Genomic DNA, 17,527 nt, shown 5'->3' on the forward strand with positions numbered 1-17,527 from the left:
TGGGTCCACCAGAACTCTGTTGACTCTGAAATTACGGGTATTGAAATAACGGGTATTGTCGCTGTGGGAGCCAGAGTCAGGGCTGTGGGGCGTAGGGTCTTCCCATGCAGGGTCTGGTGTGTCTGCAGCCAGAAGGCTGTGCTGGGCCCCCTTCAGTGGGTGACTCCCTGCAGTCGCCTTTGGGGCTTCCCAGGCCTAGCCCCGCCCCTCGGACTGAAGCAGGGGCGGGGCCAGGAGCCAAGCGGCCCTGCCTGGAGGGAGGGCGGAGGAGCAGGTGGCGGGCTTGTGGCCTCTGCCGGCTGGCGGCTGGCGGGACAGTGGTGGCTCAGCTCTAGATCTGGAGACCCAGCTTCCTTCTTTCCCATCGGTACCCGCCCCTGATGCCTGCCAGACTTTTGCCCATACCAGGGCCCCCGCCTGACCAGCCTCCCACTCCAGACTGATTGGGGAGTCGGGGGTTGAACTGTCTGGGGGCCCGGTCCCAATGCACTGTCGGGCCTTTCGGGGCCTGGCAGGAGCCCTCTTTACCCTCCTGTGCGTGGGACTCCTGTCTCTACGATACCACTCAAGTTTGTCCCTGCGGATGGCGCAGGACAAGCTCAGGTTGAACCAACAGATCCTGCAGCTTGACGACATCTTCATCGCAGTGAAGACAACCAGGGCCTTCCACCGCTCTCGCCTGGACCTGCTACTTGACACGTGGGTCTCCAGGACCAGGCAACAGGTGACAGGCGGCCGCCTTGAGGCCTGAGAAAACTCCTGGCTGAGGAGCTTACCGGGGTCTTCCTGATGGTCTGGGGAGAAGCTGCCCAGTGGGGGGTCTTTCTGGGGTCTCTCCAGTCGTTCATTCCTCCATGCCTGCCCCCCACTGCCATGCTCCAGGGACTCCTCGGATTCACAGGTCTATGTCTGTTGGGTTCAGTCTGAGGCCCTGCTTTAGGCTCCTCTGTCCCATTTTGGGTCCCCCCTCTCTTAGATTCTTGGTCCTAACTTACCTCAGGGTCATGGTGGATATCTGAGAGCCCACAGGAAGGTGCAACCCACCAGACCTGAGTAGTTGCCTACCCCTGCTCTGGGGATGAATGAGGCTGCCTGTAGCAGGGGTGTGGTGTGGATGCTGGGCAGACATTGAGGTGGGGCCTGCTGGAAGGAGGCTTCCTCTCAGTTCCTGCCCCACTGTGCTGCCGAGGGTGTTCAGGGAGTGTCTAGCCTCCCGGTTTCCTGTGCTGCCATTGGGAGGCAGTGGCTAAGGCAGAGTGGGCAGGAGGTCAAGGTGAGGTGGAGATCTGCCCGGCATGTGGAATACCTGTGTGTGTGTGTACATGTGCTCACACACAGTCACATATGCTAAACACAATAATAAGAAAGTGTGGGGAATAAGTGTGGTTCCTGAAAGCCAGAGCCCTCCTCCCCATACTCAAGACCCCATCAGTCGAAGCCAGGGACGGGGGCACTGGAGACCACCTCAGGAGGTAGAAGTGGTTTCAGACATTTGTGCATACACATACTCTGTCCCCATTGTGGCTGCTGGCTCTGTGGGAGGAAGTGGCTGAGCCCGAAGAGGGGAGGCCAAGGAGAGGAGGCTGTTCAGTGAGGGAAAGGTGGGGGTACCTGAAGAGGATGCCCGCCTCCCCGTTTCCTGGCACAACATCCGGTACAGGCATGAGCCCTTCCCAGTAGAGTTTCCTGCATCCCCAGAACTCCCATGCCAATACAGTTTTCTTTTCTTTTTTTGTCTTGAGGGGAGCATGGTTCCTCCTCGGAAGCCAGCAGGGCTGGCCCTCCACGCAGACCTTCCTGTTTATGGAGTAGCATCTATGTGTACCAGGGAGCAAGACCTCACGTGGTCCCTGCCTTTCCTGTCTTGCTCACCATGATGGTGCCCTAGCCCCAAATGAGGAAACTAAGGCTGCAGAACAGAACAGGCTGGCCAGAGTCACCCAGAAGGCCTGTGGGCCACAGCATAGTGGGTTTCCCTCCTGCTTCTCAATGGGGCCCCTTTCTTTCCTGCCAGGCTCCCAAATCAGAGCTGCCAGGGTTACTGGAAGGCTGGCCCTGGGACATCAGCTGAGGTGCTAGTGCCTGGCAGAACAAGGCTGGCAAAGAGGCTGAAGCCTAACTGATCTGGTCAAGGGGCACCTGCAGGCATCTCTGAGGGGCTTCAGTCAGAGGCATCGAGCTGGCTGTGCTAACTATGTAAATGTCAGGTACTGACTTCCCATCCACAGTGAGGTTAGGCAGGGGCAGGAGAGGTGTTGGAACCCCAACCAGAGCAAAGGAAAAGGCTCTGGAAGGACAGGAGACAGGGAGACCCGTTTCTTACTTCTGGGCTTTATTTTTTTCCTGTGATCTTGGCTACAGGCCCTCAGTTTCCACATTTGCACAAGTGTGTCTGGAAACAGCCCTAGCTGGTTAACTCCAGTGCTGGGCACCCGGCTGGTTAAAGGTGATGGGGTGACAGGTGGCCCCGGCTTAGTGTGCCTGGATAGACTCATGTATGGCCTTTGTCTGGTAGAGGGGGTGGGCGGAGAAGGCTGTTTTGTGTGTTTTGAGCTTCAAGGAGCTTTTCTTCCTCTAGTCTCCTCCCGGGTGGGGGCTGGGCAGGGGGAGAAGGCTTCAGCCCTGGCTCCCCTTCACTGCAGCAGATGGTCCCCGGCCACCCCCTCCCCTGCCCCAGCAGCCTCCCATTCTCTTTGTTTCCCCGGCCTGTGAAACTGCAACTAACTATTGTCTGGGTCTCTTGCTTAAATAAATCAAATGCAGCCTCCTGCTCCTACCCACCACGCTGTGCAAAAGCATGGGCTCCTGGGCCTTCTCCGGTCCCCCAGACTCTGGCCTGGACCCTAGTTCTTTCTTAACTCTGCTCCACCCCCCACCCCACCTCGTCTCATGCTCTGGACGTGCGTGACTTCTGCTACCCCAGAGCCATTTGGTGGCAGATGTGGTCAGGCAAGAAAGGCCTGACTCATAGGTCGGCTCCCTTTAGACCTGTGTTGTGAGTAGGGCTTGGGTGAGAGCAGAATACAGCCAGAGGCCAAGGAAGACAGCCTGGGGACCCAGGAGGAGGGTGGGCCTTGGGAGCAGAGAAAGCTAGAAGCAGAGGATGAGGTGGGTGCATAGACCCATGGGGCACAAGGGGAAGAAGAAGAGAGGCACTGTGGTTCCAGGGCTCTGGAAGTGGGAAGAGGATGTGTGTGTGTGGTCTTACTGTTTTGATGCTGGTCATGGAATCCAGGGTCTCATACAGGCAATCAATAAACCCTGGCTCTTGCCTTTTTTTGGGGGGGGGGTTCTCCCCTTCTTCCCCCACCTAGTGTTAGAGATTGAATCCAAGGCCTGAGCATGCTGGGTAAGTCTTAGGTCACAGCTTCAGTGCTGGCCCTTGCTTGTAGTTCTTAGGAGCTCAGTCCTGATGCTCTAGCCTCCAGGGAAAAGTTACGATGACAGGGATTTGAGAGGCTGGGACTCAACAGGAGGCCACACAGCAGTTATGAATAGGGGTGCCAGTGTCCAGGTGACAATGTTGTGTGTGGGGGAGGGATAGAGAAGATGATACCAGGCCGAGGTCACTTAAGCTCCCCTGAATATCCAGGGCTCTGGCACCAGCTCAATGTGATAGGCAAAGGCAGACCCCAGGAAGAGGGCTCAGAAGGTGGGAGGGGCTGAGGAGAAAGTGGGAATAGCTGGCAGATGTCAGGGAAGGTCTCTTGGGGGGCAGAGCTAGAGTTGGCAGTTTCAGGTTTAAAGGGCTCACACTGTGCAGAAGATGTGTCTGTAATGTGTCAGGGTAACTGAAAGAAATCTTAGAGAAGCCCCAGGGGCAGGGAAGGAAAGGTTGAGGTAAAGGTGGCAAGGGTCAGATGTCTCTTCCTTGACCACACTTAACTTTTTTAGAAAAGTGTTTCTTGCCTGTTTTTGCCTGCATGTATGTCTTATGCATGCAGTACCCATGGAGGCCAGAAGAGGGCAGTGGATCCCTTTGGGATTGGAGTTACTGACAACTGTGAGCCACCATGTGGTTCCTGGAAAGTGAACCTAGGTCCTCTGGAAGAGGAGAAAGTGTTCTTAATTGCTGAACCATCTCTCCGGTCCAGACCACACTTATCCTAAGGGAAATAGGGACTCATGGCATTAACAGGTGCCATCCATCTGATCCCAAGGGGACAGTAGTTCTGAGGATCAAGGTAGAGATATGGCAGTGGCTTGGAAGTAAACTTGGGGTCACAGGCCTTGGGAGAGAGGTCTAGTTCCATCATGCCCCCCTTTTCCAGTGCCCCCCCCGCCGGCTTTTGGCATCCTGTGCCCTGCTCCCTGTGAGATATAAGAAATAGAGCCTGCCTCCCCTCTCAACTCCAACTTCCTGTTCACTCTTCCTGTCTTACATGAATCTCACTTTGCTCACACAGCTGCTGTGCTTTCCTACTTTACAGATAGGTAAACTGAGGCTCAGGACAGGGTCTGTTTTGGTCTGGGAGGGTTTGTGGTGTGAAGACATCGTGGGTGAACAAGGAGGATCGCTATAGCTGAACTCCTGGTCTTGGAAGGATGACAGGGGAGGGCCACACAGGCCTGAGTTTCTTCAGCCCTCACTTAGAAGTGGTTCAAAATTGTTCCAGATGCTGGCTGAGCAGCTCAAAGGTCACAGACATTACCAAAGGCCTTCAAGATGTTCTATGATAATGTGCTGTTTGGGCAGTAGGGAAGGTCTGTATGCACTGGGCTAGCTCTGGAGTGGGGGACTGAACGGCCAAGGGACCAGGTGGAACAGAAACTTTTAACATTTTTCTCTTCTTCTCCTTCTGTTTGTTGAGAGAAGGTTTCTATGTGTAGTCTTGGCTGTCCTGGAGCTCACACTGTAGTCTAGGCTGACCTTTAACTCAGAGGTCCTCCTGCCTCTGTCTCTGGAGTGCTGGGATTAAAGGTGTGAGCCACCACTACCTGGTTTACAGCCCATGTTCTTTCTTATACAATGCAGAAGAGGGATGAGTTGGCTAAGGGTGTGTGGTCCTGGAGAGCAGCCACAGCAGGCTGGTTTACCCCAGTGTGTGTCCTTGAGAGCTTAGTTGTGTGTGTGCACACGAAGAGGGTGTGTCTGAGGACAGAGGACAGAAGTCTGCAGTCCCTCCTGTGTGTGGGTTAATCTGGGGTGTGGCCTTGATGTGCTGGGGTTGGGGGCCTCCCTCCATCAACCTGTCCTGATGCTTCCGTCTCCCCACAGACATTCGTCTTCACTGACAGCCCAGATGAAAACCTCCAGGAGAGACTGGGTAACTCCTCGGCTGGGGTGGTGTTCCTCCACTGTGGGCAGGAAGAGCAGGGAGGCTATGATGGGGCCTTGTGGTCCCCAGGAATTTTGTCTTCTGCCATTAGCATTGGGGACTACCTCGTAATACCCCGGAGCAGAGTACACGTAAGAGGCTACTGGACAAGGCTCCATTCCATCTGCTGCCTCAGTTCCCCTGGGAGGGGATGAGCCCTCCAGGTTCTCTGAGGTCTAACCCGGGGGGGGGGGGTGTCACTGTTATGAGGGGAGGGGCTGGGCAGGTCCCCTGACTGCTTCCCATCTCCAGGCTCCCACCTTGTGGTCACCAACTGCTCTGCAGAGCACAGCCACCCTGCTCTGTCCTGCAAGATGGCTGCAGAATTTGACGCCTTCTTGGCCAGCGGACTCAGGTGAGTGTTGCTAGGCCGCTGGGGCTGGAGTGACTTTTGCCTCGGGCCATCATCTCTTTAACATGTTTTTTTGTTTTGTTGTGCTTTTGTTTGTTTTGAGTCAGGGTCTTACTGTGTAGCTTTGGCTGTCCTGGCACTGCTATGTAGCCCAGGTTAGCCTCAAACTCACAGAGATCTGCTTGCTTCTGCCTCCCGAGTGCTGGGACTAAAGGCGTGGCTGGCTTAGTTTTTTTGAAATTACATTTGTTTGTTTGTTTGTTTGTTTATCTATGTGTGTGTGTCTGTGTGTAAACAACTGTAGGCGTGTGTGTGCCAAGGCATTGTGTGAAGGTCAAAGGACAGCTTTTTGGGAATTAGTTCTCTCTTTCCACCGTATTTCCTTCCTGAGTCATCTCGTTGGCCTCAGACATCACCTTCTGAATTGAGGGCCCTGTCAAAGAAGTGGAGTGGCGGGGCTGAGATGGCTCAGCTGTGCAAGCCAAGGACCTGGGTTCAATACCCAACACCAACCCCCAAAACACGAACATATGCTTCTAACCCCAGTGCTAGGCAGTGGAGACCGGCAGGTCCTGGGGCTGGCTGGCTGGTCATCACATCCTAAGCTCCTGGTCTCAGTGAGAGATCCCATCTCGGTGGATGGTAACAGGAGGAACACCTCCCAAGGTTGGCTTCTGGCTTCTGGATGCTTGTACCTATCTGTGCCTAAACACGTACAGACATACATACCCCAGCACCCTGTTCCCCCACAAAATGGAGGGACCTGGGCCCAATGAAGGGATTTTGGGGCCTCCTGGGGTCTGACTCACCCTTTCCCACCTAGCAGGCAGGAGGTGGACCACCTGGAATCAAATCTTGTCATTCACTGGCTGCATGGCCTTGAAGTCCGTGTCTTCATCTGTTCTGTAGATATTTCTTCCTCCTAAGGTACCCAGCATGCTGCCTGACCCAAAACACTGGGTTTGGGTAGAAGCTACCTGTAGGAAGCACGGCTTGAAGTACGCATTGGGAAGTCAGGATTGTCTGATTTTCTTGACTGGAAGGAAGTGACTGGTGCGTGGTTACCGGGAACACCAGAGAAAGCGGTCAAACTATTCTGTTAGGAGCCAGCCTCCGCCTGCATCCCCTGGTATCCTGAGCATTGTTCAGACTCTAAACCTGGGCTTTGTCTCTCAGTAATCAGAACCCGTCCCCATGGAAGAGGCCCATGTAGTTTGCATTCTCCCCTAGTAGAATCTATAGTAGTTGGTTGTTTTATTACTCTCTACTCTTTGGTGGGGAGCCACCACCCAGCTCCCAGATAAATCACACAGAGACTTATTATTACTTACGAATGCCTGGTCTTATCATGGATTGTTTCTAGCCAGGTTTTCTTAACTTAGTTTGTCCCGTCTGCCTTTTGCCTCTGGGCTTTTCCCTTTCTCTGTTTCTGTATATCTTTGCTTCACTTCTTACTCTGTGGCTGGCCATGTGGCTGGCCTTCACCTTCTCTCTAAGATTTCTTCTCCTCTTTATTCTCTCTGCCCCCCAGCCCCACCTTTCCTTTTGTCTTAGGCTCAGTTCTTTATTAGACCAATCAGGTGTTTTAGGCAGGCAAAATAACACAGCTTCACAGAGTTAAACAAATGCAACATAAAAGAATGCAACACATCTTCGCATCATTAAAACGAATGTTCCACAGCATAAACAAATGTAACACATCTTAAATTAATTTTCCACAACAATCTATCCTTATGCTTATCACAGATCCTTCCTGTAGGCCACTGGTTCCCAACCTTCCCAATACTGTGACCCTTTAATACAGTTCCTCATATTGTGGTGACCACAACCATAAAATTATTTTCATTGCTACTTCATAGATGTAATTTTGCTACTGTTATGAACCATAATGCAAGTGTCTGATAATTCTTTTTTTTATTTTTTTAATTTATTTATTTATTAAGGATTTCTGCCTCCTCCCTGCAACTGCTTCCCATTTCCCTCCCCCTCCCCCAATCAAGTCCCCCTCCCTCATCTGCTCGAAGAGCAATCAGGGTTCCCTGTCTGATATTTCTGATGGTCCTAGGCATCCCCAGTGAAAGAGTTGTTCGACCCTCAGAGGTGTTCGGTTCCACAGTTTGAGAACCACTGCCCTAGGCCCTAGCCCTGAACTCTGTTTATCAGCCAATAGCATTCATTCTTGTTGTAAAGGTCACAGGTGTTTCACTATCCTGCTAGGGAGTTTTGATGTAGCTATGCTAAAGCTTTGTTGTGATGATTGTCACGTGGTAGTCTTTTCCCAAAGCTTTACTGAGCCTAACTAAGAAGAATAAACCACGAGGGCAGACTCTGGAGGTTTTTGACCTAGTGCCTGCAAAGACAGCACCGAGTCTCATTGTTAGCTCTTGACTGTGGGGGCCCAGGGACACAGCATTTCCACAAGCTCATTGCAGGCCCCATCCCCGCAGGTGGTTCTGCCACGTGGATGACGACAACTACGTGAATCCCAGGGCACTGCTACAGCTGTTGAAAACATTCCCACGGGACCGTGACGTCTATGTGGGCAAGCCCAGCCTGAATCGGCCCATTCACGCCTCTGAGCTGCAATCAAAAAACCGCACGGTGTGTCCCTTCCTCCTTTTCCAATTGGCTGTTGCTCTCAGGGGTGGGCTTATACCTGGGGGCGGGACCTGTCCAGGAGGTGGGACCTGGTTGCTTAGTAAGGCCTGGGTCATCCAGGAGCCCCGCCCTGGCTTGGCAAGAAGACCTCTGTCTCCGGCTTTTCTGACTCCGCCCATGACCCAGCCCCCAGGCACCCGGTATCACTAAGGATTTGTACAGGATCTTAAAACACGACAGTCCTGGGTTGGGGCTGGAACTCAGTTGGCAAAGCGCTTGCCTAGCAGTTACAAAGCTCTAGGTTTGATTCCCAGCACCATTGGGTGCATGGCTGTAATCTTACCACTCGGGGAGGCTGATGTAGCTATCGCCAGTTCAAGGCCAGCCAGGCTAACATGGTGGCTTCCCAGGACAGCCTGGGCTACAGATTGAAACTGTCTCAAAGCCAGAAAAATACCAAACGATTTGCCGGGTCAGGGGATACACCATGGTTGCTCAGAATTGTAGACTCCTCTAACTTCTTCACTGCCCAGCCACTGAAGTGTGGACCCTGGGAGCTAGGGGTCCAGATCCAGCCTCACTGCAGACCCAAGTGACAGTCGTAGGATGTCATTGTGGTTAGATTAGAAAACAAACAAAGCCTAGGAGAACTGGGCCGTGCTTCAAACAGACACCAATGAATAGTGAGGTTTGGCCTGTGTTCCTCTAATTGCACAGTTCTTCCCTGCCCCCAGTCTGACTAGTTTCTGGAGCTTGGGTAGTAACCGCAGGGTAGGGAGAAGGCAGGAAGGAGGAGGAGGAGGCCCCCTCTCAGGAGGCCCTGCTTGGAGCAGGAGCTGATGCGTGGGGCTTCCCCTACTTCCCCAGGCCACCATCTGCTGCTCTGGGGAAATGGGAGCCTTAATTATCAGTAGCTCATCAGCCACTGAGCCCTAATTAAATCCTCCTGGGCCCCAGGGTGCGTGCATGGGCCACTCCAGGTGAGCCAAGGGGTATCCCCAGCCTCCGCTCTGACCTCCCATCCAGCCTGAGCCCCTTGTCCTCCAGTCCTGAGGAGTCCAGACTGGAGCCTGTCTCCCTGGGTTCGTATGGCAGCCCTGTCACTCCTGGCTTGGTGGCCCTGATTGAAGTTGGTGGGCCTCTTTGTGTGTCAGTTTTTCATCTGTGGAGCAGGTGATGACAGTCCTGATTCATGGGGTGGTCGTGAGCCATAGAATCAGGTGGGACCATCTGTCAGAGTCCCTGGACTGGGGACTGGATAAACATTACGGGAGTCATTTCTTAGCCATGTCTTGCCTGGCCAGCCCAACATTTGACTGGGTACAGCCAGACCCTGGGCCCCACTGTCCTGGTTTGCTTTCTGTTGCTGTCATAAGTCCTATGACCAAAAGCAACTTGGGGAGGAAAGGGTTTATTTGACTTATGTATGCCAATCACATCCCATCTTTGAGGGAAGTCAAGGCAGGGACTCAGGTGGGAAGAGAGGCAGGAACCCATGGAGGAGTTACTTACTGGCTTGCCCCTTACGTCTTGCTTAACTTTCTTTCTATTATAACCTAGGATCTCTTCCCAGAGATGGCACCATCCATTGTGGGCTGGTGGCCCACACAGTGGGCTATGTGACCCTTCCACATTAACCCATTAGTCAAGAAAATAAATGCCTCATAGCTGGGTGCTGGCACATGCTTTTAATGCCAACACTGGGGATTAAAATCTCTGCGAGTTTGAGGCCAGCCTGGTCTACAGAATGAGTTCCAGGACAGCCAGGACTACATACACAGAGAAACTTTGTCTTCAACTGCTCCCCCCACCCCCCAAAAGTCTCACAGACTTACTTACAAGCCCATCCCATGGAGGCATTGTCTCAACTGAGGGCCCCTCTTTCCAGGTGTCCCAAGTTTGTGTCAAGGTAACCAGCACACCCAGACATGCACACAGCGCCAAAGGGACTTGCCTCTTACCCCTTCTTCTGCCTTGGACTGTTCCAGAATCCCAGAGTCCCCAGGCCGGTGAGAGCCTGGAGTTCTCCAGAGTGGGGCAGCAAAGGCCAAAGAGCTCTGGCCTGGCATTGGTTCCTGCTCTGTGCTCTGAGGCAAGTGACCTCCGTCCTCTGTGCCTTGGTCACTGTGGTTGGGGTACAGTCCTTCCACAGCCCTCAGCACAGGGCCGGGCACAGGGATGGCTCAGACCGAGGTCCAGTCAGTGATGTTGTGGTTGCTGTAATTACACAGGGTCAGAAGCCACACACTTGTTAATTTTTATAAAACACATTTATTGAGCACTTCCTGAATGCTGGGTCCTCAAGAGATGTCATTCTGCTTCTTGGAACCCTAAACTGTCTCTAAAGGACATTCGTGGACGTAGATTAGAAAGGAGGGCCATCGGATGACAGAATTGGAGCATTTGTGCTCCCAAGTCTAATTTAAGGCCCAGGCCCCGGAAGTGGCTCCCTTGAGGTTCCGCAGCTGAGCAAAGTGGGGAGATGGAGGCTTGGGTCTCTTCCTAGGGCTCTTTCTACAAAAACATCATGGGGAATGCTCAGTCCAATGCAAGATGCGTTTGTTAAACACCGACTGCGGACCTGCGGGAAGGTACGGGGGAGGGCATTGTTAGACCAACAGATGAAATGGCAGAAGGGAAAAATTCCCCAGAAGATTTGAAGAACCCACAGGTGAATTCAGGGTCGTCACAAGAGAACCGGGAAGAGGCCTGGGCTGAGGCAAAGGTGGCAGAGGACTTAGAAAATGGCGGGAGGGCTGCTACCCATTACTGGGGATGGTGATGTCAAAGGGTTGCCTACTCATAGGTGCTCCCAACATTGCTCCCTCTTTACTCCAGGGGTGGCTTCATGTTCTTCATCCGTGGAAAGCCTTTCTCAGCCTCAGGGATTGGGAGCGGGGAAAGTGAGAATAGGAGGCCTGGTGTTGGTGGCATCAGGGAGTCCTGATCCTCTGGTTAGTGACCCTGTATGGAGATCTCTCCTCTGGTCTTCCCAGAACACTCCGGGAAGGGCTCTGATTGACCCAGCCCTGTACTTCATTCCAGAAGCCCCTGGCCAACTCTGTGACCTAGGGGAGCAGGTGCCAGGTCCCCCCAAAGGAAGAGGTAGAGTGGCACATGTCTCCTTGTCACTGTGACCCCTAGGATCCCTCTCCTATGGGGGTTTACAAGGATGTCTCAGATCCAATGCCTCCCCTTCCAGGAAGCCAGACTCTGGCTGGGTTTGGGATTCCCCTATAGCCTCACCAGTCCTAATTAGCTGTGCAGCACTGGGCCTTGGCTCCCTAGGTGTGAAGTGGACATGCTAAGGCCAGGCTTCAGAGCTTTGGGGTCATGGTGGTGGGAGGACGGGGCGGTCTAACTGGTGCCCCTGAGTTCCCTGGGCTCAATGCACGTCTCTGTCCTCCTTTTTTCAGAGGCTGGTACGGTTCTGGTTTGCCACAGGGGGCGCTGGCTTCTGCATCAGCCGCCAACTGGCTTTGAAAATGGTCCCGTGGGCCAGGTAAGCGGAGGCCCAGGAGAGAGGGAGGGGTTGTGGTGTACCAGAGAGGCCTTTGAGGCAGGAGGGGCAAGAGGGTGCCCAGAGGAAATGTTCTCTTACTCAGTTGCGTCAGGACAGCCCAGACATGTGAGGAACATTTCTGTTGACTTCTGGGAATGTGGTTCAGTACACTCAGCCTTAGTTTCCCCAGGTATAAATGGAACTGGAAATACGTGGCCAATGGCACTGTAAGGGCTTAGAGGGAAAATGTCTGGGCAGACAGCAGCTGTGGATCAGGGGGCCTTGGCAGCCCTGCCCTTATCTTCTGACAGTTGGCATCATGGGGGTTAAGCATTGGAGCCCTCAGAGATGGGGGAGAGCGCTATTGACTGGGGACAGGAGGGCTTCCTGGAGGATGTGGTATTTTATCTGAGACAACCTCAAAGGCTCCCCCCACAGGAGAGAGGGCTCCTGTGAGCATGGGGGTGAGTGGGTGGAATACTGCCATTCTGGAAGCAGCTGACTCTGACCTTTTCCCAGGTTGCTGTCAGTGGACATAAGCTTGCATGGATCGTTGCCCTGAGTTAGGCTGGAGCAAACAGGAGGGAGGGCAGTGCCATTTCTAGAACCCTCATGAGAGGTTGACAAGCCTTAGGTTACCCAGGTTCAAGGTCACCCAGCTGCTCCGCCACCGTCCCTGTCTGCCCTTTGCTTCTCAGAGGATTCAGGATGTCAGTAGGCACGCTGTCCCTAGGGCAAGCCCAGAGCAGGCTCGCACCTGTGACCAAAGGTTGTCTCTGGGACTAGGGTTGCCCCACTGTGCTCTGCCCATCTCTGTGGTCCCATCCCATCTCCATGGGCAGCTGGGGGGCTCTCAGCCTGGATTTCTGTGCCCACCACACCCCTGGCCAGGCATCCTGGAGAAGGGATATTGATGGCCCTGGACAGTCAGGAGCTGTTCTCTGGGACACTGGTTGATGCCTGTGAAAGCCTGCTGCGGCCTCTGGGAAGTCCACCATTTCTCCCAGCCCCTAAACCACATGCTTCCCTCTGACTTAGCCCCAGCCTCAGTACCCCAGTCTGTGGCAGGCAAGAAGCGCCCCTTTCTCATGTCTGGGCTCTCCTCGCTAGTACGGTACAAAGATGGGGTGTCAGGCTGAGCAGCGGATCTATGAGAGAACCAAAGAAAGGAAAGGGGGAAAAGGAAGGGTACATTTAGCAGGGCTCCACCCACTCCTCAGGGGAGGAGCCAGTGTCCTAGTGGCTAGCCTGCCCAGCGCAGGCCCTGCTGGGAGGTGGGAGGGGGCTCAGGTGAGCAGGGCCTGGGTCAGGGGCCACCACCCAGCTCTGTCCTCCAGCGGCTCCCACTTCGTGGACACTTCGGCTCTCATCCGCCTGCCTGACGACTGCACTGTGGGCTACATCATTGAGTGCAAGCTGGGAGCCCACCTGCAGCCCAGCCCCCTTTTCCACTCCCATTTGGAGACCCTGCAGCTGCTGGGGGCCGCCCAGCTTCTGGAGCAGGTGAGCCAACTGCCGAGCAGAGGGCGAGGGGTCGGGGAAAGGGTCTCCCCAGAGGACGGTTGGGGTACTTGAAATCAGCCTGGAACTTGAACTTATGGAGCCATCATGTATTGGTGGGGAATAGAGGCCCAGGAAGCACTGTACTCCTTCAGGACATGGTAGCTCAGGCCTCCTATTCCTTCGATCTGGGAAGACTTTACAGGCGTAGGTGATGCCCCCAGGCACCAATGATGAACAGATGATTAACCTGTGCCTGATGGCCCACAACTGCTCTTGGGACAGACTGGCTTGGCTTGTAGGCCGCCTGCCAGTCCCACTGCCTGACCAGAGGGTCCGAGGTCTTCTGCCTTACAGAGTCAGAACCTGGGATACACGTGATGGAAGTGCATATGAGATTGAGTAAGAAGGAGGGACCGGACCTGGCGTTCAGAAGGGACTATCTCCTGTCCCATCTACTCCCTCCTCACCGGCCTTGACCTCAGATGACTAGGGCCTTGGGATGGCAGGATCTTAGCCCTAGGTCTGCAGTCACCAAGGAGAGAGAGTCCATAGACCCTCAGCTGACCTTTAGATCCCATGGTCTGAAGGCCTAGCTTGGGTCAGCGCCTGGAGTCAGTAGACTGACTAGGCAGGGGACCAGGGTGTGGGGCCCACCTATTAGGAAGCCAGGAAAGGGGGTCAAGTTTGGGGTGACCAGAAATGAAGCATCTAACTGCCATTGCTTTTTGATATACTCGGTAGCCTGAGGGGGGTTGCTCTCTTCAGTGCCTGTTTCTGCCAGTCATCCCATTGTGCCTGCACTGGCCTCCCCCAGTGTCCACAGGTACTGCTTCCAGGACCCCGGGGATCCCCAGATTCTCAGCTTCCGTCGCTTACGTGAAGGGCTGCAGTGTTCGGCAGAACCCGCACCCCTCCTCCACACGCGTTAAATCAGCGTTGGGTTATTTTCCATTCCTAATAGGATAGAAAGACTCGGTAAAATGTCATGCTGTGTTGTTTAGGGAATAAATGAGAAGGGGGAAGTGCACAGCACAGACGCAGTGGTTGGGATATTTTCAACCCGTGGTTGGATCCACAGATGTAGAAGCTGCAGATACAGGGCTGGGGTGTAGCGTGGTGGGTAGAGTGCTTATGTAGTGTCCTAAAGCCCTGAGTTTGATCCCCAGATCTTCACAAATCAGGTCTGGTGGTGCAAACCTCTAACCCCAGCACTTGGAGGTAGAGGCAGGAGGGTCAGGAGTTCCAGTTCCTGTCTAAATATAAATAAATAAAATCTCCAAAGGCCAACTGCAAATATTATCCCCGTTCTATAGATGGGAAAACCGAGGGCCAGAAAAATAAGCCAAATGTGGTCACAGCTGGGGTAGCCAGTGGGAGGATGATGAGCCTGGTGGCCAGGTGATCGTCAGTCTGTAGTCATGGCGTGTGTCCGTTTTTTAGTTGCAGCCTCTGTCTCATGTCTTCCTGACATTGTATAGTCCAGGACTGGCTGAGGCCTGCACGGGGCTGTGGAAACCTAGCTAGTTTGGGCACTCAGCTGAGGGAAATGATCCCTTCTTGATGAGCTTGGTGTCCAAATCTGTAGGAAGCAAGAATCACCAGCTTCCTGGGTAAGTGTGGCTGCTGGGGCCAAACAGACAGAGGCAGGAGCATGACTTCAGGCTGCAGTGCCTTTGGGGAGGGGCTGGGTTCCACGGGTTAGGAGACTCAATTGTCAGGCCTCTCTGGAGGTCCAGAGTCTTCTCTCCTGGTACCAAAATGCTCCCCTTGTGGGCCTCCCAAGTGGGACATCTCCCAAATGCCCTCCCATCTCCCCCCAGGTCACCCTCAGCTACGGGGTCTTTGAGGGGAAGCTGAACGTCATCAAGCTACAGGGCCCTTTCTCCCATGAAGAGGACCCCTCCAGGTGCGTGTGGGCTGAGGTGCAGGATGGAGGTGGGGACCAAGCCTAGGCACCCAAAGGTGGAGGAGCTTGGAGGGAGAGTAGTGCCACAGGTCATGGGAATGCACAGAACTGGGAGCAGAGAGAATAGGTTTACATTTGTATTCTGCTACTTTCTGTGTGACATTAGCTGAGGTCCTCTCTGGGCTTCCATCCCTCCATCTGTAACACTGGAGCCAATAGCTGTTCCAAGAGCCTCGAGGCGAGGGCTATAGTAATAGTAAGCACAGCCTTGTCTCAAGGAGATGGAATTTGGCTCCGTGTAGGGAAGGAATTCAGAGTTCCAAGAGGAAAGGAGCTGCCTTTTTTTTTGTTTGTTTGATTTTTGGTTTTTCAAGACAGGGTTTCTCTGTATACCTCTGGCTGTCCTGGAACTCACTCTGTAGACCAAGCTGGCCTTAAACTCAGAGATCAACCTGCCTCTGCCTCCCGAGTGCTGGGATTAAAGGTGTGTGCCACCACCGCCTGGCAAGGAGTTGTCTTTTAGTGGAGCGAGTTGGCCATCAGCAGGGGCATGTGAGCCATAGTCTTAGTTAGATGATGCTAGATTTTTTGTGAGCTTGAAGATTCTAGAATTCCGTCAATAAGCTCTTAGGGTTGCCTCTGGCTTTCAAGGTGTCTCAAAGGAGAGGTTCTCAAATTGGGGGTGATTTTGCCAATGTCTGGAGACAGTTCTGATTGCTCCATTCTTGGGGTGCTGCTAGCCTTTCCTGGGAAGAGCCTGGGGATGCCACCATCCTGCCAGGCATGGGATAGTTCCATGTGACACAGAGTTACCTGGGGATGCCACCATCCTGCCAGGAATGGGATAGCCCCGTGTAACTCAGAGTTGCCTGGGCTGAGTGTCACAGCGCCTGTGGGTCAGTGAGGTTGGGATAACCCTCTCCCCCTGTTGATTTCTTTGCAGGTTTCGCTCCCTCCATTGTCTCCTCTATCCTGACACACCCTGGTGTCCCCTGCTGGTGGCACTCTGAACTGCAGCAGGGGTCAATGGAGGCTTCTGCCGGACCCCTCCCCCATCTCCTAAGCAGTCCTGAGGGCTCCTGGTTGAGTGCCCACTGACAGATGGTCCCTGGTAGGGCCTCTGGGTGACAGGAAAGGCCCAGGGACCTAGTCACTCCACAGAGGCTGCGGGGGCACTTGAGTTGTGTGTGTGTGTGTGTGTGTGTGTGTGTGTGTGTGTGTGTGTGTGTATGGGGGAGTGTTCAGGGTCCTAACTCTCCTGAGAGTGACATGTGCCCTGCCTGGGAACTGGCCTCAGTCATTCCTTGAGGACCAGGGAGGGCCATTAGGACAAAACCAGGGTCTGTGCCCTGCAGCTATGGGACTGGTCTCAGCTGCTCCTAGATCCCCTTGCCTGGCCAAGGAACCTGGACTTTGGAAGCTCATCAGGCTCAGAAGGACCGTGGTGGGTCCCTGTCAATTGTGACTGACTTGGTTCATTGTCCCAGCCTTCTTGGCTGCAAGGAGCTACCATGTGACTCAGCGGGAACTGAGGAAAGCCAGCCGAGGTTTCTGGAGTAAGTTTCACAGCCCAAGATCCTTTCTCCCTACTGTGAATGTGGGTGTGATGACTGGCTCTTGGGAAGCTACTTTTCTACCATGAGGGAAAGGCCAAGACAATCATCTAAAGCTGTTCTTTCTGACATCCAATCTGTGAGACATTAAACCTTTATTTAAGTCTCTCTCTGTCCCGTTTCCTGCCATGGGCAGCTGGTACTCCTGGCTGGACAAGGTCTCTGATCAGTGGTGATGACCACATTTGGTGATAGGATGTGGTGTGTGGCTCAGAGTCTGGTGCAGGGAGGGGGAGGCTTGGTGACTGAGGACTTTGAGGGCGTGTGTGTGTGTTACGGTATAGACTATGCATGTTTGATGCGTATGTGCGGATGTATCTGTGGCTGTAGGGTGCTCATAGCTGGGCCAAGTGGCTGTGGGTGACAGCTGGCCCTTAGGCTGGACAACTGAGGTAACCCATGACAAGGGGGATGGAGGGGAAGCCACTGTCTGGGGCAGCTTGGTGGTTAATTTCGGTTGTCGACTTGACATACTTGGTATAGGGAAGCTCAGTTGTAGAATTGCCTCCACCAGACTAGCCGTGGGCATGTCTGTAGGGCATTTCCCAGCTGGCTACTTGATACAGGAGGGCCTTGCTTACTGTGGGCAGGGCCATCCCTGGGCAGGTGGCATATGAGGAAGGTAACTGAACAAGCCAGAGGAAGCAAACCTATAAACACGTCCTCCATGGCCTCTGCTTTAGTCCTGCTTCAAGTTCCTGTGCCCACTGCCCTCATGGAGTGTGATGTGGGACT

The 17,527-nt window shown here is 53.8% G+C and overlaps 1 protein-coding gene across 2 annotated transcripts; it reads left to right on the forward strand.

The window, feature by feature from the left end:
• Positions 1-248: 248 nt before the first annotated feature.
• Mfng (MFNG O-fucosylpeptide 3-beta-N-acetylglucosaminyltransferase) lies at positions 249-16,900 on the forward strand. Of its 2 annotated transcripts, XM_075959945.1 has the most exons (8): positions 249-724; positions 5,219-5,267; positions 5,571-5,673; positions 8,118-8,271; positions 11,685-11,770; positions 13,108-13,273; positions 15,094-15,179; positions 16,123-16,900. In XM_075959945.1, exons 1-8 carry the CDS (start codon positions 485-487, stop codon positions 16,187-16,189), a joined length of 951 nt encoding a protein of 316 aa, XP_075816060.1. In that variant the 5' UTR covers positions 249-484; the 3' UTR covers positions 16,190-16,900. The 2 variants fall into 2 exon arrangements, with proteins under 2 accessions (XP_075816060.1, XP_075816061.1); XM_075959946.1 differs by lacking the exons at positions 11,685-11,770; positions 13,108-13,273; positions 15,094-15,179; positions 16,123-16,900 and adding an exon at positions 10,157-10,517 and having other exon boundaries at positions 352-724.
• The last annotated feature ends 627 nt before the right edge of the window (positions 16,901-17,527 follow it).

This window comes from Microtus pennsylvanicus, chromosome 2 (assembly GCF_037038515.1).
Source record: "Microtus pennsylvanicus isolate mMicPen1 chromosome 2, mMicPen1.hap1, whole genome shotgun sequence".
NCBI lineage: Eukaryota > Metazoa > Chordata > Mammalia > Rodentia > Cricetidae > Microtus > Microtus pennsylvanicus.

What these genes read in the sequence shown, in the direction of transcription:
- Mfng (XM_075959945.1), top strand. Translation starts at nt 485, where the DNA reads ATGCACTGTCGGGCCTTTCGGGGCCTGGCAGGAGCCCTCTTTACCCTC. An exon ending in TTCTTGGCCAGCGGACTCAG is followed by an intron (nt 5,674 to 8,117) that starts GTGAGTGTTGCT and finishes CCATCCCCGCAG; the next exon opens with GTGGTTCTGCCACGTGGATG. An exon ending in CCGCCCAGCTTCTGGAGCAG is followed by an intron (nt 13,274 to 15,093) that starts GTGAGCCAACTG and finishes ATCTCCCCCCAG; the next exon opens with GTCACCCTCAGCTACGGGGT.